This window comes from Egretta garzetta, unplaced genomic scaffold (genome assembly GCF_000687185.1).
Source record: "Egretta garzetta isolate BGI_Z169 unplaced genomic scaffold, ASM68718v1 scaffold32, whole genome shotgun sequence".
Lineage (NCBI taxonomy): Eukaryota > Metazoa > Chordata > Aves > Pelecaniformes > Ardeidae > Egretta > Egretta garzetta.
The window spans coordinates 1,199,232-1,222,567 of NW_009259035.1; the positions used below are offsets into that span (position 1 = coordinate 1,199,232).

At 42.8% G+C, this 23,336-nt stretch overlaps 1 protein-coding gene across 1 annotated transcript; it reads right to left on the reverse strand.

Annotated features, from left to right (window-relative positions):
- Positions 1 to 11,997: 11,997 nt before the first annotated feature.
- ERI1 (exoribonuclease 1) lies at positions 11,998 to 23,258 on the reverse strand. Its single transcript, XM_009634835.2, has 7 exons — positions 23,109 to 23,258; positions 22,691 to 22,866; positions 20,077 to 20,287; positions 18,668 to 18,751; positions 17,909 to 18,018; positions 15,559 to 15,673; positions 11,998 to 13,649 (listed from the first exon to the last, which is right to left on the reverse strand). The coding sequence occupies exons 1-7, from the start codon at positions 23,124 to 23,126 to the stop codon at positions 13,407 to 13,409; spliced, it is 957 nt and encodes a 318-aa protein (XP_009633130.1). The 5' UTR covers positions 23,127 to 23,258; the 3' UTR covers positions 11,998 to 13,406.
- Between the last annotated feature and the right edge of the window lie 78 nt (positions 23,259 to 23,336).

Below are 23,336 nucleotides of genomic sequence, written 5' to 3' on the forward strand. Positions count from 1 at the left end.
TAGGATCGCACAACATGAGACCCCCGAGAAGATGCTACGTATGCAGCTGACGACATGTCCCAGCTGTAAGACCAACAACTTGCCTCTGGCAGAACAAGTGCTCTCCACTCCCAACTCTGAGCAGCTGAGCAAGGTGACCTCGCTGTGTTTTCCTACTCAGAGACCTTTTTATGCTGCTGTGAGGACAAGCAGAGTACAGACCACCTTTGAGTCAAACGTTGGGCGCTGAGCAGACCATGTTAAGAAGAACCCAGAACAAAAGCAGCTCGCCAGCAACTGGAAGGACTTCCCAAGCGGAAAAAGGCCCTCAGAAGTGTTCATAAATATCTAGAGCCCTAAAGCCTTGTGTGGCAACACCAAGAAAAGAAATCTGGTCCAGTATGAAGCCTTCTCTTCAAACACAGACCAGGGACTGGCCCTGAATTTCTCAACAACCCTGAAACTCAAAACTTTCTTCTTGGATGTTATTTTCTGTTAAGCAAAATCCTGAGAGTGTTTTCAGCAGTGCAAGTAGGAACTATTGCAGCTGGCTTAAGCTATGGACACTGTGAAAATGCCTACAATGGCGCAAGTATCCATTGGGACCTATTTTCTGGAGGTCACTGCCATCAGATATATTAGTGTTTCTCATCCTTCACTGCTAGTTGTGCTTGCCTCTCTGAGAAAGATTGTCTGAACTCACCTGGCCAACATTTTGCTCCAGTTGGAGATGGAAAAAAGGATATCTGAAAACATCCCTAGGCTGATGTGGGTCTCATCTTAAGAAAGGTCATTATAAAACACAAACAAACAGTAACAAACAGGGGGCACTCACTTGAGCATGCACAGTGTGAAATTTATCCTCAGCTGATTCTTCTATCATAAACAAGCAAGAACACAATGCCTCTGCAAAACTGATACATCTCAGGGTAGTGCAAATACCTGACAACTGGAATAATATGTGGGGTAAACACTACTTTAGTACTTTCTTATATTTCCCTTGCTAGAGATCAAATGACTTTCTGTATATGAATAAAGCAAGAATTCTCTGTTTCCATAGTCCACAAACAAATCAAGAGCCCGTAGTATCAAACATTGGCAAGTTTAGAAAAGAATGTAGGACTGGTGGAAAAAACAAGAAAAGCACTAGCAACTTGAAGAACTCTGGTGGTTTTTTTAGGAGCCTCAGGAAAGCCTAAAAGTTAAAACTGGCCTGCGCATCTCAAGTAACGCTTATGGCTACACACACCCTCCTGCTTTTTCCGAAGAACTGGCTGCTAGCGCTGGCCATGACTTTGGAGCCGTTGGTCCTTTTCCCCTCTGACTCCCTGTTGAGTGACCTTGAAAATGTACTTGGATCATCTTGGACACCTAAAAAAGGGCCAGATATAGGCACTAAACAAAATAAATTCCATGTCTCTCCTTGACCCTTTCCTCAGTCCTGCCTCTCTCCGAGAGCATTCAGACCCTCCCTGCCTGACGTGACATTTCCCCACGTGTCAAGAGCTCAGAAGTAAAAGTAGTAAAAGATGGGAGCAGCACTATTTCTCCACACCCTGCCTCTCCCCTGCAGTCATGGCTCAGGAGAAAGGCATGTCTCTCTCTCTCTCCCACATACACCATTTATAGCAGAAACCACTCTGTCCAAGGACTGTTCCCGCCTTACCGGTGAGGAGTGTGGTTTTCTGCCAACTTATTATTTTTTGGGCCTGTTTACATATAATCACTGCCCAGCTCACATCCAGTTTGTTGACATCTTTCTTCTGGAGGTCCTCAAACTGGACACCATGCTTCTGATACAACCCTACAAACACCAAGCAGAGGGAAACCAGTCACCTCCCCTGCTCCTGTCACCTGGGTGAGAGCTAGGCAGGAAAAATCACCTCTGAGGACTAAAGACACGTAGCTCCAGAACATCAAAGATACTTTCGGGCTCATCCAAAAAACTGGAGTGAAGCCGGATGAGCACCACCTAGAACTGTGCTTAGAGGTGGGGTTATTCTGAAACTGAGACTGCTCCATCTCAAAGCTGACAGCCTCTGCAGAAGTCAGGGCAGCGCTGGGAGAGAGGGTATTCTTGTGGACACGGAATCCCTGGGAACACAGCCTGCAGGAAAGGCTTAGTCACTGGCAAAGATGCATCTGGTTGTTCAGTTTATGCTAGAATTACATTTGCATATTACCTATTCTGACGTCCCTTTCTTTCCAATCTTGTGCAATCTTGTTTTCTGAGTCCCTTAGCACTCGCTAAAGACTCTTTTTTTGTATCGAGCCTGCCAGTATTGGGGTCAAGATGAACTGGAATGAAACCTGTACCTCTGTGGAGAGAAGGTGTCCTACAGTCATCAGAAAAGGCAAAGAGTGGGGACATGTTGCTTACAGAAACCGCGAGAGGATTCAGAGTCCGAGAATTGGATGCCAACCAAGCTCTTAGTGGACCCTGAACAAATACCACCGCCAATGGTAAGATGGTGATGGGGAAGAAAAAGTGCCATCAGGCTGAATTCTGGGCAGGTGTTTCAGATGGCAACCTGAAGCCAGCAGCACCCCCCTGCCCCCGCTGCCAGCTCTGTTTTCAGTCTCCTCTGGAATAACATTGGCTACTTTACAAGTTTGGTATTGGCAAGCTGGTGAAAGAAGCTGTGCCCGATTTGCCAGGTAAAAGGGGACCACTTCCTAGTGATGCTGTCACACAAGGTCAAAGTCACCTGCGAAATAGTGCAGGCCCCAGGCCAAACACAGAGACAAGCCCACAATAGCATTAGCTGCCAAGCTCAGAAAGCCCTTTGACTACAGCATTATTACCTAAATTTAAGGGCAGCAGGACTGGTTGAATTATTCATTGCAAGCAAACCTTAGCCTCTGCTACCTGTTAACAGGCTGCAGGCAAACTGCCTGTCTGTTTACAGATGTTTGTTATGCAGAAGTGTACGAACTGTTCAGGCAAAACACCTTTCAGCCTGGGAGCCGTCTGCCAGTCCTTTACTTCCGCAACTCCCTGCCCCTGAGTTGTACCGTGTCTCAGAGGACAGCGGTGCCCCTGCTCCCTGCAGTACCTGTACGTCCTCCCCGTGGGCAGAGGAGTGACAAAGCCCAGGGAGGAGGAGGAGGATTCTGCCTGTGAAGTGTGCGGGTAGATTTCACTGTCCTTTTTTGCAGATGCTTATGCATGTATTATGCCTGTATCCGTTTTCCACTCTTTCTTGTCTTCCTCTGGAAGATGATTCTTTCTCCAGTGGGGGTTTTTGCCTGTTTGGGGGAGCAGACTGGAGACACTGCTGAGACTCCATCCTTAGGTGCACTACTGCTGTCCCTGTTTGCAGCCAGCGCTCTGTCCCATTCTGCCTTCAGCGGTCTCCCAGCCATTTCCAACTCTCCTGGCTAAATAATCAAAACGAAGCACTCCCATGCTTGTGGAAGAGGCTAGTGCTGTGCTATCGGTGCTGCAGGCACATCCCTTTGAAGCCCTGTAATACCCTTTCCAGAGGCAGAGCTCTGTTAGCAAGGGACAGTAGCACAGGAAAACTGCTTTCTGGGAAGAGGAAGCATGGTGCTGAAGGCAGCCCAGGAGGACCGGCGGCTCCAAACTTAAGAAGGGAAAATAAAGTGCAAGAATACTTCCTTTTTTCTTTCTTTCTTTTTTGGGTGGCATTTTTCTGTTTGCAGGGGAGGGCCTGTTCTCTTGCCAACTCCTTTCACCTATCCTCAGCTATGGCGGTGCCTTGCAAGGCTGGATTCACCGCCTAGCCCGCCAGTTTGCTCCATGTGTTCTCACATTGTTGCACAGAAAGCAGCTCTGTCCTGCTCATGCAAGAAGTGCCTTTTCATGTTCTACCAGTGGAAAGGAGACAAGAGTCTCAGGCTCTGTGGTTTGTGCAGACAACCACAGAGATAGCTGGGCAGCCAAAAGTTGCCCTGAGAGGGAGTGACACCTAACCCTGAAAGCACTAAGGCAAGGTATCCCAAATGCAGCATTTTGCTCTAAGAAACTGAAGAGCTGAAATCCCTTCATCCCAGCTTAAATACTTGCACCAAACCACTACCAAAAAAAATAAGCATCATTCTTTCCTCCCTTCAGGAAGTGCTTCAGGTGACTCTTCCCAACTTGGAATCCATTCAAGACTTCCTAAAGGTCAAAGGCTAAGCACCCCAATCTGCAACTGAGGACCTTGGCAAGTAATTGATTTCCACGAAGGCCAGCTTCTCCACCGCTCCTGTGCAAACAGGCAGCATCGCAGAAGGTGATCCCAGCCTTAACAATCCTATAGCAGCTGTCAAAGTGCAGAAACAGAACAACTAAATCCAGACCTAGCTGTCTTCCTCCCATGGTTTTTGGGAAGGCTAGCAAGGGAGCCAAGCAGAAAAATGTCCTCATTTCCCAAAGCCTTTGGTGTTTGGGAGATGGTGTCTTGGCCTAACAACTGCATTCCCTCTCCTGGCTGCCTGAACCCCCCGTCTCTCTAGCAAAGCTCTCTGGAAGCTCCTATGCTGCACAGCATCAGCACAGCTTCTACCTTGCAGCTAAATCATATTAAGAGGCAGCAAAGACCAACGGGACAATTCATCCTCTGGAGGTACCCGTCTCCTCCTGTTAAGCTGACTGGGCCATGGGCTTGCTCCAGGGGCACCATTCCAGTGCCCACACACAGGTATGAGCAATAGCACTACTGGAGATATCTCAGGTCTCCAGTCTGGCCTCCAGCTGCTGCTTCAGAAGACAGGAGGACTCCCGCAGGCCCCTTATGATATCTACAAGCTTTGTGCAGACAGCTCGGATACCAGAGGGCACCAGACAGCTATATTTAGGTAATTAAATCTTTCCCCTAGCAGGCCCTACCGGTCTAATTCTTAAAGAGCTGAAGATAGGATGAATTATGTGCTGCTTGTGTCAAGCTCTTCTAAGACAGAAAGAAATAAAGTGGAATTGGAAACAGGACTAGAGATAAAACTACAAATCTATGGCAAACCCAGCAAGCGGGAACCATTTCTAATTATCAGGCATCCTTCTGTCTCCTTGAGAAAACAACCTCCTAGTTGGTTTCCATTTGCCCATTAAACTCTGCCAAAAATGCGTGCTTCATCATGCTTCCCCGAGATGTTCTGTAGACTATGTCTGGAAGGACTCATAGACTCCTTTTCCATTTCAAAGCCCGTCATTTGAGGTTGTAGTCTTCAAAGTGGATCACCAAACCTGTTTTGTAGTGGGACACTGCAGTCCCCTGCCATGCTTTGAGTTTGCCATCCTATTGGTAGATCCTGGAAGGATGGCTCCAAGTGCAGCCAGATTGCCCTCTACAATGCATGGGATCCCAACAGTTCAGTAGGTTATCGGTGCCTTAGCAGTGTGCTAAGCAGTCCACAGACACCTTGCAACCCAAAGATTTGGCTGCATACACACTCCCAAGAGCACCTTTCACACTTAACAGGAAGCCAAAATAAATCCAACAACATGGATCAGTAGAGGATCCTGGTGAGACATTCTAGTGCTGCTGCTAAAATCACTGGCAGCTATTGGCTCCCAGAAAGCTTCCAAGAGTAAGACAGCCTGTCACAGGAATTCAAGGAGCAGGAAACAGTGTCAGAGCTTGCTTTTTAAGCAGCAAAATCAAGCCATAAGTGAAAGAGAAGAGACAGCTGGAGAAGGTGTTTTGAAAAGGTAACTTGCCCCCAAAGACATTGGGCCAGGAATGAACACTTTGCATTCCAGCACTGCCTCTGTGCACTGATGGATCTCTGCTCTTGCAGCAACAACTGTAGCAAAGCTCAAGGTGAGATTACGGAAACTGATTTTGTTTAAAAAAATACCCAAACTGATTACACTCATGCATACTCACATACACATAAATCACAAGTACTATGACATGTTTCCACGTGGTCAGTCCCAAATGCATGCATCAAGGCTCCGTGCTCTCCCCAAGATTACTTGCAATGAGTTGGAAGAAAAAACATGCCAGCTATCTTCCCCCACTCTCCTGAAGTCTCAGGTTGGTGAGCATACACAGGTTTTGGATGTGCTCTCTGTACTTGTAGGAGCCCGACCCGTGATTAGGATCATCTTGTCCAATCTCTGTGAATCATTACGATATACTGGCTGTCTTTTGTCTCCTTATCTCAACGCCTAATTGTTCCAACCCCATTCTTTTATCATCTAACCAGCATATTTTTATGCTTCGAGATTTCAGGTTTGTCTTGTCTTGGTTTGGGCTGCTCCTTGTTCATCCCATCTCGGTAATCTAAGGAGCTATAAGGTGTGCTGTAATTTTGCTAACCTGCTAACATATTTTGGAAGCCTTGATCCAACACTTACAAGACCATCACCCTCTCCCAGACTAAACTGTGGAAGAAAACTTCCTGCCGATATGTCGAGGTGTAGTGTTTATAATACAATTGGCTTCCTCTCTGGAGCTGCCACCATCTCAGCCTGACAACATCTTGCTCTGTGCTAAAAGATGCACCCCTGCTGGGATTGCTCCACAAAAACAGCCAGCAAGGCTGATCAAGGTCCTCCAGAGCTCTGCGGTGCCACACTCCAAAGTGTTAAACAGCTACACAACGCTAAATGCTACACAACTACCACAAGAACATCTTGCTCCGAACAAAATCCATTCTGTTTGTCACACGCTCCTGTGCTCAGCAGCACAGAAACACTTTCTCAGAACCACCGTGTTTCTTCTAAAGCACTTCCAATTTCCCAGTCCTCCTGAAATGGTAAGTAGATCTCCCAATCTCCCCAGTCCCTCAAGTATAAAAATCTTTCAAAAGTTTGTAAGTTTTAAAACACTATTTTCCTCTTTCAAGGCCAACACAAGAACAGAAGTTTTCCGTGCTTGAAGGCTAATGACAAACGGTCAGAAAAATCAAAGGCATGTGAAGGGGCTTACTCGCTAATCTAGTGAAGCATCACTACCTCCTCCATGTGATGCTACACTTACCAACGCAGCTCTGACGTAGAAACAAATACCCATCACACATCTAACTTAACTGGCATTCAGTTTCAAGATGACACTGTCCTTGCCACGATTTTTAATCTCTAATGGTGGCAGCAGCCCTGGAGGAGATGTGCATGTGAGAGCAAGCATGAATGAAAGCATTCCATTAAATATCATTAACCCATTAATAACCATTAAACCATGAGAATTTGCCACAAGCTTTTTGACACAAGGGGTGAAGGAAGCCGAGAGATTCTCCATTTGCTTCTACTGTCCTCCTTACTGTTAGTATCTGTTAAATGGCTGCAGCATTCAGGAACCGCAACACCTCACCATACAAGCTCCCAACAAGGCAGCAGTCCCAGATCTGATAAGGCTTCTGTAAGACCTGTTCCTAACAGTTAGGCTAGCAGCACAGACAAGATTACAGCATAGAGTACAGCTGCTTCCAGACATGGCTTGTTAGAAAATCAGTACAAGCAGGGTCAGGGAAGGACTGTTTCATGTAAGCAAAACAAGAGAGAACAAGGAGCGAGCCAGTAAATTCCAGAGAAGTCATCCCCAAACCCAGGAAATCTGAAGTGTTTGAGAAGGGTCTGAAGAAGAAACATGCCTATGTGGCTCTGCAGATGAACAGGGGGAAACAAAGCACCAGCATAGCTGAACTTCTCCCAAAGATCTGCAGCACGCCAACAGACGGGCTTTGCAGGCACCACAGCAATTCCCTCCGATGCCGGATAAGGATACCAGACTTCTTTTTTCAGCCATGCTCCACCCAGGCTTCTCAGCTCAAATAAATAAATGCCACTTATCTGCAGGGCTGCCTGTTTACTGAAGACTGCCAAGTGTGGTGACCTGCTCTATGGATGCTACTCTCAGCAGGACACGGTTTAACTTTCCAAACTAATACATCGCACGACACTCGGTTGGTAGGAAAGAACAGCTCTCTATCAATAATGAGAAACAGAGTCCTCTGAAGAGCAAAGCTGGCCTGAGGGCCCTGTCTGTGGCCAAAAACACATGGAAAATTCCCAGTTAACTAAGTGATCCCAGCAGCAGATTAAGACTACCGGATAATCTACAGCTTGTTTTTCCCCTTGACGGGTTTTCACAGAACCAGAGGAGCGTTGTTTGGAAAGGAGGTGGGGAGGTCTCTTGTCCAGCCTCCCATTTGGAACAGAGCTAGCACCAATACAAGGTTGTGGGGCTGGCTCCATCTTCCCTCTCTTTGTGGAAGGCAGCAATATAGGACGATGGTATCCCCCAGATTGCGTGTAAATACAGCCACGCTTAGTGCAGAAGCTGTCAGGCAGTCACCCCCGCTGTACATGGCGTTAAGCATCCCCAAAAGCCTGATCTCAAATTCTGCCAACTGCATTAAACACTCAGGCTATATGGATAGGTGTAAGCACACGCCTGGCCTGCCCTGCCTAGATCAGCTAATAACATATTGCTTCTTCCCTCTTTTCAGGCCTCTGTCACCTTAGTCCATATCTGCACGAGTAGAAATTAATCACAAACATTCAAGTGTTTTCAAGTGAGAAAGGGAGACACTTCAGGGTCTCACACTGCTGGCTGCTACGCCTCTCTCTAATGACATACAAAGCCCTTTCATGCTGCTCAGAGCGTAAGTATTCAACTACTTATCAATTCAAACTATGAATTGTTATGAAATTAATTAATAAATTAATTAATAAATTAATGAATTAAAAAAGGAACACAGCAAAGAGACCTCCCAGCCACACGGACTGCGGTCATAAGCAAAAATAAGCGATGCCCAAGCGTGGTGTTTTGCTGAGCATGTAGCTGTCTGGGAAGGTGTGTCACGCTTCACGGCCAGCCTGCAGCCCGGGACCTGTACACCACCCCAAAGCTGAACGCAAGCACGATGAAGCAATTCCTGCTTATTGGGACATCTCTGGCTCAGAGAGGTCTATTTGGCTACGTGTGCTCTTTAAAAATCAACATCGCTGAAATGGGGAACATAAACAAAGGAGGTCAGAATCACCTGCGAGTACTTTACCAATGCAAGATCATTACTACCATTCACTTAGAACAGCAAAAATAAAATAAAATCGATTAGCAAGGACAGCCAGGAAAGCAGGCAAAAAAACCCCAGTACGTATCTGGAAATAGCATCATGAGATTTACAATTAATGCGTGCAGTCATGACCACACTGAGTTAAGATCGCGGGAGCAGGGCATGGTACTACCCGCAGAGCACCCCTGAATTGAGTGGCCACAGAGGAGATAGCTGCCTGAGCCACGCAATCACCTCCCTGATCACAATGCAGCCAGAGGTCACCTCTGCCATGAAGAGGTGTCCAAGGCTCTTGTTATTCGCTCAAAAAAGCCTTTCCTCCACGTGAGGCCACTTAGCGCAAAGCAGTCGCGCTCCTTTAACTTAAGGAGCACATCCCTGAAGCTACTTCAGCCTTTTCTCCCACAACACAAAGTCCTTCAATTTACAGAGGTCTTTTGCCAGCCGGTGTTGGAGGCTGTGAATGCACAAAGACCAAACTAGAAGGAATCCAAGACAGAAGCGACTTCTCATCCTCCAAAGCCTCATCTGCATCTATACTTGCAGATCAGCACCCCATTCTCCATCAGGTGAGCAGGAAGGTCTTTAGAAGACCTATGCTTGAAGCTCTAGCCTGCTCCCTGAGGCCACAGCTCAACACAAGGTAGAGCAGAAGCATGGACTGACCACCACCTTGCTACTTCACGTATTGCTCTCGCTGTTACCCAGGTGGCTGTTAAATATGAAGTCCTTGAGAGGGGGCTAGAACGATCTTGGTTGCAACAGAATGATGTCCTATACATTTGGCCCGTTTCAAAAGCCTCCAGTCAGTAGCTGGGTCTCTTGCCACCTATCCTCCACAGGTGAGACTTCTGATTTCTTTTTAAAGGGCTGTTTGTTTCCCCCCTCCCTGATTAAAAGGAGCATACAAAGATCTTACCTAGCACAAACTTCTTTCCAGGGGAGGCAGAAGCTCAATAGTGGAAGAAAAAGGAAAAGAGAAGACTTAAAAAACAGCCTTGGAAACTGTAGGGCAAGAAGTAGTGGTGTAGCAAAGTCATGGTGAAAAAACACCGCTTCTGCAAGGCCACCTCAGAGCAGGAAAGGCCGGCAGTGAAGCGCCGAGAGCTCTCCAAGGGCACGAGAGCCTCAACTCAAGGTGGACTGAGTTTTTTTTTTACTTCTTTCCACTGCTGGGAACAGCCCCCTCCTCCCTGCAATGTTAATTTCCAACAAAATAAGGAAACAACTATCTTAAACTAAATTATTAAACTAGCTTATTATAAAACAAGCACAGACAGGAGCAGTTTCTATGGACAACTGACCTGCTGAGACTTGCCCCTGTAGCCATACCTCACTAGCAGGTTGATGGGAGGCGACAGATTGTTGTGACCTCTTCTTCCCCATGCAGCTAGTGACATTTGCTCAGGCATTTGCTCATCGAGGCAGAGAGGTTATTGCTCTTTAACCTGTCTGAGAAGCCTTTTTTCCCTTCTAACACAATGCCAAAATTCTGTGAATCCCTCTCACGCTCATATAAATATGTATTAAGAAATCTGCTTGAAAGTGCTCCTGTTGAAATTTGTCTGCAGCTCCTTTGTTTAAAGCTCGCTCATGTTTTACAAAGGCTGCATGCAGTAGTGGCAGAATTGCTCAAGTACAGCTCCTGAAATGTCAAATTAAAAAAAAAAACAACAACAACAAAACAAGGCTTCTTACTATATCAGCAGGATAATGTCTGCATGGTTTTTTTTTCTGCATAAAAAGGAGATTGTTTCTTTCATAGTTGTCAATTAATTTTTCCAGCATGGAATGACTCCTCTAATAAAAATAATCATTACAACAGAGAGGCACTCAGCAAGTTTCTCTGGCTGAAGAAACAAGATCAAACTGAAAAAACATTCTTTGGCTGAACACGAGTGTCACTACTAAAAACACCACACCACTGAGTTTTTCTCCTCAAATCCCTCCTTCCCCTTTAGTATGAAAGCATCCAGGAAAATTTAGCCCTTTACCGAGTTACTAGCCACATTCATGAGATTTCAGCCACCTAGCCACAGCAATGTTGCTAGTCCACCAGAGGAGACTGAACACGGGCCACGCTGAAGCCAAGATCCCTGAGACTGCTGAAGTCACCTCATGCTTTATAGAGTGAATTCAGTACCTGACATGTTAATAAATACCAACTTATTTTAATAAGTTTGTTTACACTTCAAGTAAACCAACGAACATTGATAAAATTCACTTCATCTCAAAATCACAGAATCAAACATTCTGTGAAAATAGTTACAGCTCACAGTCTGACATTAATTCAACTTAGATAAAATAGTTATCTGGGATGATTCCACTGATCTCTGAGACTCGATAAAAAAAAACTACCCAAGCAGTAAACAGAAAACAATTATTAATATTTAACCCTTATCTCAAAGTATCTTTTTGAAGTTATCTAGCAAAAATAAACAACTCTGTACTTAAAATAAATGATGTAAAATTACAACAACTCTTCACTTATGAAACCTGTAGTATAATCTGTAACAAATAAAAGTTTTTCATTAGACTGTGAGCCTGGTTACAGACCTGTAAATAAAAGACCAGTGACAAAGTCTATGATACTGCCAGCATCCCAAGGGGAGTTCTGCTGAACTAGACGCAATTTTATCATAGAAACATTCACCACAGTATCTCAAGAGACAAAAAAAGTAAGCTACTGTGGTTCTTAAGAAAAGAGAAAACTATGGTTGCCATAGCGAAAAGCAAATATATAATTAACAATTTGTACAAAATACGGGCTGACAAATAAATGGTATTTTCAGACTGAGCGTATCAGAGATTTGGATTTTACCCTTCTGAAAATACATTGGGTATTGCTATAGAAAGAAACTGTAAAGTTCAACAAAACTCTACAAGCTGAACAAGTATTTACTTTCAGAAAAAAAAACCCAAAACCAAACATCATTCTAAAGCAGCTGTGGCTGTCCAAATCTGTGACTCTGGAAAGAAAATGGCTTCCTTTCTACATGTGAAGCAACTGAGAAATGAGCAATGCTTCTCTCTCTTACATGAATTTAAAATAAAGTTTTCAAGCCTCAGAAGGGCAAGGGGAGCTGGGAGGAGTTTGATTAGCCAAGCAGCGAATGTCCTCAACAAAGCTTTATTACAAATTAGTTATTTTGTTTCCCAAATGTAAGTGGCAGAACGAACGAACAAATCGTAATACACGGATACCAAACTAACTTTTTTTTTTTTTCTTACTAAGAGCAACCAAAACACATCATTCCGCTTTTCAGAACAAGCCATTCTAATGCAAAGCTGATCGCATTAATGTTGTGCTTTGTAACAGCCGAATTAACACTTTGGCCTCTTTTGAATATCATCTTATCTGGGGCCAAGGAAGAAAGCAGAAGTAGCTGTTAGTAATTAGATGTGGCCTTTGCTAATAAAATACTAATCTTCCAATGTTAGATTTTGAGATAAAGGCATAGCTTCATGGTGGCAGAGGTAGGGGAAGGTACTGAAAATAGTTGAACGGGTCTAACTATGAACGAGAAGCTTCTTGTTTTGTTTTACATAACCACATAGCACAAAATTTTGGTGATCTGGCATGTTTTGAACTTTTTTTTTTTTTTACTTCACTCATTTTTAAGTCCAAATGGCTGACAATGTCTAAAAGTGGATTATTAAATGAAGTGCAGCTATGAGTGTAGCAAGAACAAGAGATACAATCCTCAAAGTGAAAAACGGAAGAACCTTCTCTTTTTAAATACAGGTTAAAAAAAATTATCATCATACTGCATTAATGGAATTTTTATTCAATACACAGCTCTTCTATTTGATGTGGAAGCAGACAAATGTAACCCTTAAAAACCAAACAAAACAACACAGTATGTCTCTACTGCTTTAGAATTGATGAACATGCTTCCATTTCCTAGACTTTGTAAAAAAAAAAAAAAAAGAAAAAAAAAGAAAAAAGAAAAAAGTTACTAGCAGGAACACGTAGAAGAATGCCTTATCAGGAAAGGCCAGCCCAACCACTTGCTATTTCAGTTCTTCCAGCTATGTCTTATTTGTGTGCAATGAATAATCAGATGCTAGATACCATTAGAGTATGGCATAGTGAATAAATACTACCCACAGGCTGGGGTGGAAGAGCAGCACACAGGCCCAATCAATTTTTACATGTGTTTAAATTACACATTCTTAAAAGCTTAACACTTTGCCTGGATTCTGCATATCAACCTTACTGCTAGAAAAGTTGCAAACAACAACAAAAATCATCAGTATAAAAAAAAAAATGTTTTAACACAGGCTTCAAAGAGCAAAGAGCTTCCACACTTCTTTTTATTTCAACAGAGATGGTTAGTTAAGGTGCTTTCAGATTCTGCATTGCAGACAGGTTGGTAGAGGCGGCCATTTAATTAGCTCTTAACAGTCTTTAGCGGGTATCTGAGAGCAGTTCCTAAGGCAGAACCCCCAAACTGCTAGTTTCTGTAGCGGGGCATCTGTGGAGCAGGGGCTCCCTCTAAGGGGGCTGAGGAGGAGACTGTCATGAGCTGTCCGGCATGCATTCTCTCATTCACCCGCAGTTCACAGCCATCCTGCAGCATCCTTATAGCTATCCTTGCAATGTTTTTAGAGTCATCAAGTCCACTATGAGGTCTCCCATCATAATTCATGCCCAGCTTTTCAAGCATGATTGTCAGCTTGGTCTGGTTCCTAGGAACCTGATGGAGAAAGTGAACCACATTCAAGAATTAGATTAAAAAGACTTGGTGCAGAACCTAACACAACGCAGTAGAAACGTATGCAGATTTTGTCTACTTAAGTCACATATTACTTTCATGTTGCCTTTTGTCAGATCACTCACAATTTAACTTCAAAGCACCTCAGCGAGACAGACACTTTCCTTTTTTACAGAGGAGACATAGTCAAGAGGAGCTTGTCTAGACTCATGATAATCCCAAGAGCCTCTCACCATTACCAGCACCAGCTCAAGATGTGCCAGTGCTGGCAACGGTGGAAGTCATGGCCTAGCTACGTTTAACAAGCTTTATAGAAAAGGAATTACCACCCCAAGGGGCATTGCAGAGGGAATCAGATTTTGGTTTTCCTTCTAAATGCTAAGCGATTGAAGAAGCACCAGGGTCCTGATTCTCACTGACATCAAGCTTCTGAATCACAGGAACAGATTAGCGACACCTACAGCAACCCATGTTTACATGGGTGACCAAGAGCATGAACAGACAAGGAAGCTTAACTGACTTAACCGTGAGGAGTGCTACGCCAGCAAAAGCCCACAGTCTTCTCTTGATTAACTACTAAATATATATTCGTGCTTTGGAAAGGTCAAAGAGAAACCAAAAGGATGAATTTAAAGGAAAACTTTAGTTTGCTCTCTTGGTGGCGGTGGGTGTGGTTGGGGTGGGGGAACACCGGACATGACAAGTTCCCGGATATTGCACCATACTACTGGATTTAATAGCTAGGCAGAATGGTGACAACACAGTTGCCAAAACCTGGCAATATGCAACTCCAATAACACCAGCCACAAACTGGGCAGGGAAGACATACCTGCAGGTTGTGGGATATTCCACAGGAAAAGTTACAGTACATTCCTTGTCCTTAATTTTATCTACTACTATTACTTAATAACAGATTCCGCAGCAGCACAGCATAGCTAAACAGAAGCACTGAACAACTATAAATACTACAACTGTTTGCATTTATTAAAAAAAAAAAAAAAATAAGTAAAAAGAAACGGATTTATTCTAAGTTACAATCTTCATTGCTTTTGAGGAAAAATCACGCACTGCTCAACAGAGAAGGAATGTCTAGGTTAAAGCCGATAGGACTAACAAGACTGTTGTGTGTTCTCGCATGTTTCCAGTAGAAATGGTCATGCAGAGAAAGCACAATAATAGAGGGAAAAATGGAGTAAAATATTTCCTCAGCACAAAGCAAAGCTCTTATGAAATGTTACCTCTTTTTTTCTACAGGTTACATTTAGTATGAAAAAGCCCTTCAAGAGAAGATCGTCAGTTAGGCTGAAATCACATTCACACAAATGGTTTAGTGTAGACTGACTGGGAATTCTCTAGAATCTGATAACCCATTTTATGGTAATCTGACAGTGAGAAAAAGCAGCAATAGGGTCCAGCACTGAACTTGGTATTGCTTTTCTCTTGACAATTTGATCCAGCTGTAGAGATGTCCTAATCTTTCTCTGTTCCCATTACACTGTCAAAAGTGGGGATATCTGAGGGTAGTGGTGCAAGTTAGTTTTGTAGTATATTACAGGAAAACAGGAAAAAATAATTGAAAATCAATCCAGTCTTTTCTGCTGAACTACTTCAAGACTCACTTGATCTAAGAGCACCAGTATGTTTTAGACAGTCCTTCATGGAGCATCTCCTGATTCTTAACAACAAGATTCAAATCAAAACGCAGAAGATCATATGATCTTCAGTTAGTGAAGTGAGATCTGGGCATGAAGCACATTTGAAAATCAGGCCCCAGGCAACTAGTTTAAGTACTGTAATTTTATACTACACAAGTGAAGATGACAAGCACAACAGGACATTCTAGACTTTTAAACCAAGTTTTTCCACAAGAGAAACAACAATCTGTACAAACCTTATAGAAGTTCCCATACGATTTGCGAATATTGATCCACTTTTTGGCAAAAGAAGGGTATTTGATACGGCTAATACGGCACTGGATGCTCAAAAATTTACTCATATCCCAAGATCTTAAAAAGTCAAAAGAGAAAAGAGAAAAACATTGGTAATACATAAATTCAGATGCTCTGTATTCTACATATTGCACAGTTGTAATACAAACAGCTGTCTTTTCTTTGGTGGTCACTAGAAGGAAAACAGTTTAAGAAAAGCTCTATTGCTATAATCACAGTAAAGAATTTTTTAATATGGATTTGTTAATCATGGGGAAAATAAATAATGACATGAGCAAAATTTTTACTAGGATGGTTTCAGGTCCAGGATAGTTAAAATAAAAAATAGCACGCCAACTTCTCCACCTACGACATCTACTGCAAAAAACCTGCCAATGGACTAGACGCTTCCCCAAGGGCTGTGTAAGCAAGTGACACCTTACATTTTCTTGCTTACTTGGCTATGCATGCATCTCTCTACTTAACATAGCTTACTGAAACAAGATGGCACTTAGTTTTAGGAGAACCAGACCTTTATAGAAAGAAGATGAAACTATAACCCTATGCAATTCTAGCCCACCTTCCTGCAGGGAACCACCCCAACAAGTTTGTAAGCTTCAAGCTAAAATGAAGCCTTTTTTCCCCTGTCTCTTGTAGCTGTCCACACAATCTCACCTATATGAGAGATTTCACTGCACCTATTTGTCTTGAGAAATTTCACTGAGGGGATTACCCTGGAGGGGGAATTCCAGACATGTTCTAGGCCCAGTCTTGCACCAGTTTTGCTGTAGCATTCTCTTTTTTTTTAAGTCAAGGGTGCTTCCAAAGATAGAAACCTAATCATATGTAAAAAATCAGTCAAATAGTAGTGTTTACCACAGTACCTTAAATTAAAGTTGGAATGACACTATTTTAACTCCTTATTCTTAAGGTGTACGTGGATCTAAACCATACACCTGTGTGACAGCTTTTAAATGGCTTCACTATTCACACTGGACACAACCACATTTCAAAGATATGGATTCTTCAACAGGGAAGACCTGTGATTTATAGTCATTGTCCAAATCTTCAGGAATTTTGAGAAAAATGTCTCATGGCCAAAAAAATTTTCCCATGTGGTAATTTGGATCAGTTAAAAAAGGTTTTGTTATGTATCCATTCATCTCCTACAATATATTATTTTTTCAAACCACTCATAATATGGACAAGAATATTTATCTGTGTTTTACTTGGCGGAAGTGTTTGGAAGTCATTCCAAGATTCCCCATGCTCTTTTTTCATGAACTCCAGTTTTGTTTTGGGGTTCATCTCCCTTTGGTTCGACACAGTCATTGTAACAGAGCAGCACAGGACTGCCTTTTTAATCCAGCGCAGCAGAAGACTTACTCCGGGCAAACAACAGGCATGGCAATGTGAAAATGCATCATTCAACTCAACACAGCTAATGTTAAAAACTGTCTGTGGTACTTTAAGCCCTCATTCCAAGAGAAGGAGGAAAGCAGACCTGTTAACAGAAGAGTAATGTTTCACAGCTAAAAAGCAAGCATCACCTACAGAAAAATTCCCTGGCCAGTGCTATATAAGATAAGGCTTAAATAGTATCTTTCATTGTATGACAAAGCTAAGATCACAAGAACAATGCTGCATCACGGATATATCTACATCTCAAGATCCATCCACTTTGCAGTCATTAGGGGACTTGATTTTCCAGGCAGACCTTGTGAGAGATCAAGTTCAGGTGGTAGTTCAAGAACACGTCAATCCCTCACACAAAGCCTGTCAGAGCTGGGACCCACCAGAGCCACAGTCCTCTAAGCCAAAGCAGACAGCTTTCTGCGTTAGCCGTTTCTCCTTGTTTGTTAAACAGCATAATCCATTATTGCTTTCCAGCAAAATATGCAGGATGCGTTAACACTAACACATAGAGGATACAACGAAACCACCATGCATCTCAAACCTCGAACTCAGGAGAGCACAGGAGTTGCTTAGAACTGAAATTGCACAATGTTATTTTCAGGTACTATGTGCTGTATGAAAACTAGATGTAAACAGAGAATTACAACAACAACAAAGGATAAAAAGTCTATTCAGCATCATTTAGTTGCCTAAAGAAATCTAGGAAAGAAACAGCGCCATCTAATGGATTTAAGCTTCATTTCAAATTTAGTTCAGCTTTCCTGATTTTCCCAAAAGCTGAAATTATAATAAAATGGCAAAATGGCAGTGTCATGATGCACCTTTAACAATACTGTCACAAAGATTAAACACTGTTTTGCAGTTTTAGATCGTGCTGAAGGTTACATAAGGACATACCCATCTGTCAACATGGAATAGCTATATTTTGTTCCCAGTTCTCGCTGCCTCATCCAGTCTATGACATTCTGCAGAACTTGAGGAAATGTATCAGCTTTATCAACAATGTCCTAAGAGAACCAAAAAAATAAGAGTAAGGAACATTTTTTCAGGGAAAAAAAAACCAGCATGAAGTGTAAGAATTATACGGGTATACAGGCACTCATTAAATCACTATGTTGGCTTCATAAAAATCTTTAGAAACAGATTACGCATTAAGCAGACAATTGGACAGATTTTTCTAAACTGAAAAAAAAAAGCACCACAAACACACCACTGAAAGAGCCAACCTCCAAATCGCAAATATAAAAGTAACGAGATTATTCAGCTGTTGAACTTGGATTAAAACCTTGGAGCTTGTTTCCCAGGCTCCTGCTCAAGTCACTTGGTCACAGCCATTGCCATCATAAGACTCTAAACCCTTTAGAATAAAAATCTTTGAAGAGAAACTGATGCAATTCAAAAGATGTTTTTCCTCTGCTAAAGTTTAAGTTTCTACGCATGGATTACAAAGTGAAACTACAGCTCCTTACAAACACCTAAATGACCAACTTAGTGAAATCAATTCTGTGATCATTGGGAGAGGGGGAAAAAACAAGGATTAAGAGAATAAGCCTTACAGAAAATTTACCATGAAGGATTACCAGTCTGAAAACCATCAATACCACCTCTCTTTTCTTTCCTCAGATTTTTTCCTGAAGAAACAGAAGTGCAAATTACCTGGGTGATTCCTGTCAGACTGATGCAGAAGTTTGAAAGCTTGGGATTAATTTCTGGCTTCACATATTGCTGAAAGGTATCCTCCTGTAATAAGAAAAATCAGTAACTCTCAGCAGGGGCACCCTATGTAGCAACTTCTTTGGCTTGCCCACAGGTGAAAGCCAATAGCAGATACCTGCCCAGCTTGAAGGCAAAAAGGAGTGTGTACCTCCCCAGCCATTATGAGTGTCCTGACTGGCCATCATGAGATTCCCAGTGGGACGGATGAATGGCTTTCCAAGATGTGGATTTAGGAGGGGAGAAGGACAGACTGCAATAAAGGGGAGGATTTCGGAAAAGGAGAGCATGAGTAAGGAAATAAGAACTGAGAGGCATGAGCAAAGCCTGATGTTTTTTAGGTGGTATCTCTAAAGGCTCACCTGTAATTCAAGGAAGGCAACTGGCCAAGCATCTCAGAGGCCACATGCAAGTCATACACCTCTGGATGCCAGCCAGCCAGCGATAAACACAAAGACCTCGCTCTGGGAAGCCGAGCGGTACAAGAGTGAAGACTACATGCAAGTTTCATGGAAAAAAGAAAGCCCCAAATCCCTGCTTCTATACAAAACCTTTTGGACAGAGGAAAAAACCACGCTGTTTCCTACTACTCTAAAGGTAACAAAACAATCTTTGTAATCTGCACAATCCTCTCCCTGCAGCTAAGTCATACACGCAGCCACACTGTAATGTAGCATTACAGTGATTGCTGGAAATCCTCCTCCTATTAGAAGTTCTTGATAAATGAATCATTAGTCAGAGGACTGACTGAGTCCTCAGTTTCACTGAGTCACTCAGTTTCAGTTAGACAGCAAGCAGTTTTTCCTAAGAGAAAGCTGTACCGGAACAGAGCACTTGAGGCTGCCAAACGCCTACTAAGTACGCTTAAAATCAGGTTACACAGCTGTCAGTCCGTCACGTACACTGTGGAAACAGACTAGCCTGACAAGAAGCAGAGTTCACTCAAACCCACTTTCTAGACCTCTGCATTAGCCTTTTCTAGATTGCCTCGCACAGGACCATGGAATTTGCTAATTCTTGTTTATGATGAATCCCTTGAGTCCTAGAAATAGCTTTGTGGCTCTTAAAGCAGGGAAAGAAGTTGGGGGAGGCGGAGGATGACTGAGAAACTGAAAGTCCCTCATATCAATACAGGGAGTCAACATCAGGAACATGATCTATTCCAGGTACTTTAAAAGTAGAAAGTTTTGTTTGTATGTATATAAGAGGCACAGAGGATAAGTCTTTATGGAAAAAAAAAAAAAGCTATTTTAAATGAAGTTCATGATCTGTCTGAAAACTAATCTAGACTTTCTGAAGCAAAGAAGTTACATCAAAGAAAAGCATACTGACACAGTAATTAGAACACTTACTATTTCCAGGGTATGCGTGTTCAGTAAGACAATAGGAAACTCAATTATTTCATGTGTGAATTCAGGTGGGTTTCCTTCTTCACATGTTGCTTCAAAGTCAACAACACAGATGTAGTCATAGTAGCTGTCTCCATTAATGGGTTCCTTCTGCATCAGCTTCTGTTTCTTGTAATAGTTTTTCAGTCTCTTTTTCAGCACATCTTTCACTCCTCTAAAGAGACAGGGAAAGTGACAAAGATCACACTCTCATTTAATCAATTATTTCACCCCTGTAGAACTGAAGCTGTATTTAACATTTGAAAGCTCATAATTTATTAACCTCATCTTGAACACTAGCACTTACGAAGTCTGAATTCAACTCTATCACACAGTTGATGCATCTGGAATAATTCAGAGCCTGAGATACCCAGCTAAAACATGTACATAATATCAGTATTTGGGGAGGGACTGGGAAGCATCATGCAGAGACACTCCGCAGTCACCTCCAGTTCAGCAAGACTCAGTAGCTGAAGCCTCTGCAAAGCCCAAATCTTTGCAGATTGCGCCTAGACGACCTCTGGCCCTGGAAGTAGTAGTGCTTCATCCGTATTGCCCTCTGCATGAAGTGACGATTCCCTGAGGTGTTTCTGCATCAGTGGCACAGATAACACAGAATCCAGCCAAAACGCCCACATTTTAAATTTGCCTCAATTTGAATTTAAAATTGAGCTTGAGTAACTCAAAGTAAAGTATTCAAGATTTTAGTTGTCAGAAAAACTTCCTGGTCAAGATCCTGCTTTTCAGGAGGTTTGTGGCTAACATAAATTCACAGTGGCAAGTGATTAAAGTTACTTACCGCGTCTTTTTAACACAAACATTACAACAGGCAAGTGCAGGTGCCAGAACTGCCACATACCAAACAGGAGCTGAATAAACAAGGATAATTTGCCCTTTGAAGGAAGCTATTTTTAAAACTATGCATTGCAAATGAAATCACAGAAGCCATAAAGAGCTACTCGTAGCAAGTGCTATTATCAGAAAAGCAGCCCACTGATCCACAAGAAAAAACTAGAATCGGACTACTAAGCCTGCATTTGAGAACACCAGCCTCTTCTGCAAACACAGATAACTCCTTTTCCACTCTGGTTTATTAATCTAGTTTAATTCCATGACCAGTTATTCAAAATTGAAACACTATGGGAGCAAATAGAGGGCAAAATTACCTTTTTCTTCATCAAACCTATAAAAGAAGTTGAAAGAGGAGATGATCTGCTATCAAAATAACCCCAAGGGAAAGGATGGTGTGTGGCAATCTGCTCAATTCACTACACGAGAGGTGATGCACTATTTGTTTACATGTAAGACACATTCTGACCAACTTCATTGAATATACTGACAAAAAAAGTCCAGCTTAGCTAGAAGAAAAGTTTAAAACTTTCTGCATTTACAACTGAATTAAAAAAAAAATTAATAACCTAGGGGGAAACCACAAACACATAATTTACTATTTGAATTCCGCTTTTTATTTTAAAAATCAGAATAACAGCTGAATAGCTGTACAACTTTAACCTGATCAGGTAATGATAATTTTTTTCCTCCTGAGGAGCCAAACTAATTTAACCAAAGGAGGATTTAAAAAAAAAAAACCAAAATGATACAGCCAGAACACCTGCAGACAGACAGGGTGAAGGTGGCAGGCTGCACTTCCCACCCACGCCATTTTTTCCCCCCCCTTTTATTCTTTTCAAACAAATCTTTGTTCCTTCCACTTTTTTTTTCTCTGAACATCCTCTCCCCTACAGTCACCTTCTTCTCTAGAAAACCAGACTTCTCCTTTCAGAGTCCATCTCTCCTTTCAAATTCCCTCTTCCCCCAGAGCAGTAGCTTCTCACTTTGCTAACTCACCACCACCACTGACACCACTGCTTCCTCGTAACTCTTGCCAACAGAAACGATATACTTTGTTCTTCCCCACTGACCACCTTCTCAACATCTCAAATTTGTCTGGCCACAGCAGTTATCAAAGGGTCTTGCAGGTAGTTTCTGACAGAGCAGGAACCACTCTCACATACGTCGCACTTTCCTCCCCAATGAGCACACACCCAGTTTACAGCACATTCACCTATTCACGTAATTCTATTTCACCTATTCAAACTCACAAACTTGCCAGCTAAACGTACCTGTCCTCTGCGCTGATTAAATTCCGAGCCCTATCACCACCCAGGTTCTGGCCAACATCAGATCTTTACTGGGTACAGTAAATAAAAATTCGTGTATTCTGAAGCGGGTTTCTATACACTGAAGGTCTGCCACACCACCTGAGCACCCTTGCAGTTCTTCAGACCTCTCTCCCCCCCTTGACTAAAACCAAGTTGAGAAGTAACCTACAGTCACATATTCTTTCATTTCTTTGTGTTACCAGTTCAGACAGCGCACGTTTCTGACAACACATTAAGCAGTATCACAGGCACTAATCCTACAACAAAAGCTGCAACAAGACTGCACATAAAACAACTGGCGTTCGGTGGTATGCCTGCTTTTCACTCTGTGGTGTGTTTTTAAACTTCAAAATAATCATCCCTTATGGCTCAACTGCTCTCAAAGACAAACCAAAAGGTTCATGAATCAGCCTAACCTGGTTTCAAGCTTGAACTCTGCAAGTTTACTTCTGAGCTCATCTCTGGTCATTCTGTTGATATAACCATTGGTTATAGCAATTTCTTTGTAAACTGGATCACTGAAGTCGTTCGAACTGGCGGTTGAGTTTTTCCCGTCAGTGTCTTGATCACTGATCCTACACTGCTGCCTACCCTAGGAGAAAGAGAAATCCGAAGGTCATTTTAGAAGGTCAAAACAAGAAGCTAGAGCATTAAAATGTACACATCATCTTGGCACCAAAACGCAGGAAAACATCACGCTGTTTCACTCACGATCAACCTGAGCAAACTAGCTGCCAGACGGGTAAGAAAATCAGTACTGATCAGCCTGCTCTGAGACACCCTTTTCCTTCTCACGTCCATAAAAGCCAGGAGAGGGAACAGAGGGATACTAACGCACGTGGCTGCGGTCATGCCAAAGGCCAGCTCTGAGAGACAAGACCTGAACGCGCGCCCCTGTTTCAACAGGTAAAGTTAAGCTCGCCGGTACGAGCTGGCAACACTCTGACTGGCAGGAAGGGGTTTCTCGCAGCACCTTAATTAACCATAAAAAAATTAAGGGGAAAAACTAAAGGCGCTTTGACTCTAAACGGTTACTCGCGGTCCTCGTGGGGCGAGCACCCG

Coding starts and splice junctions, on each gene's coding strand:
- ERI1 (XM_009634835.2), bottom strand. Junction 20,288..22,690: donor GAGTTCAAGCTTGAAACCAG/GTTAGGCTGATT, acceptor CTGTCTCTTTAG/AGGAGTGAAAGATGTGCTGA. Junction 13,650..15,558: donor CGTATGGGAACTTCTATAAG/GTTTGTACAGAT, acceptor TTTCTCCATCAG/GTTCCTAGGAACCAGACCAA.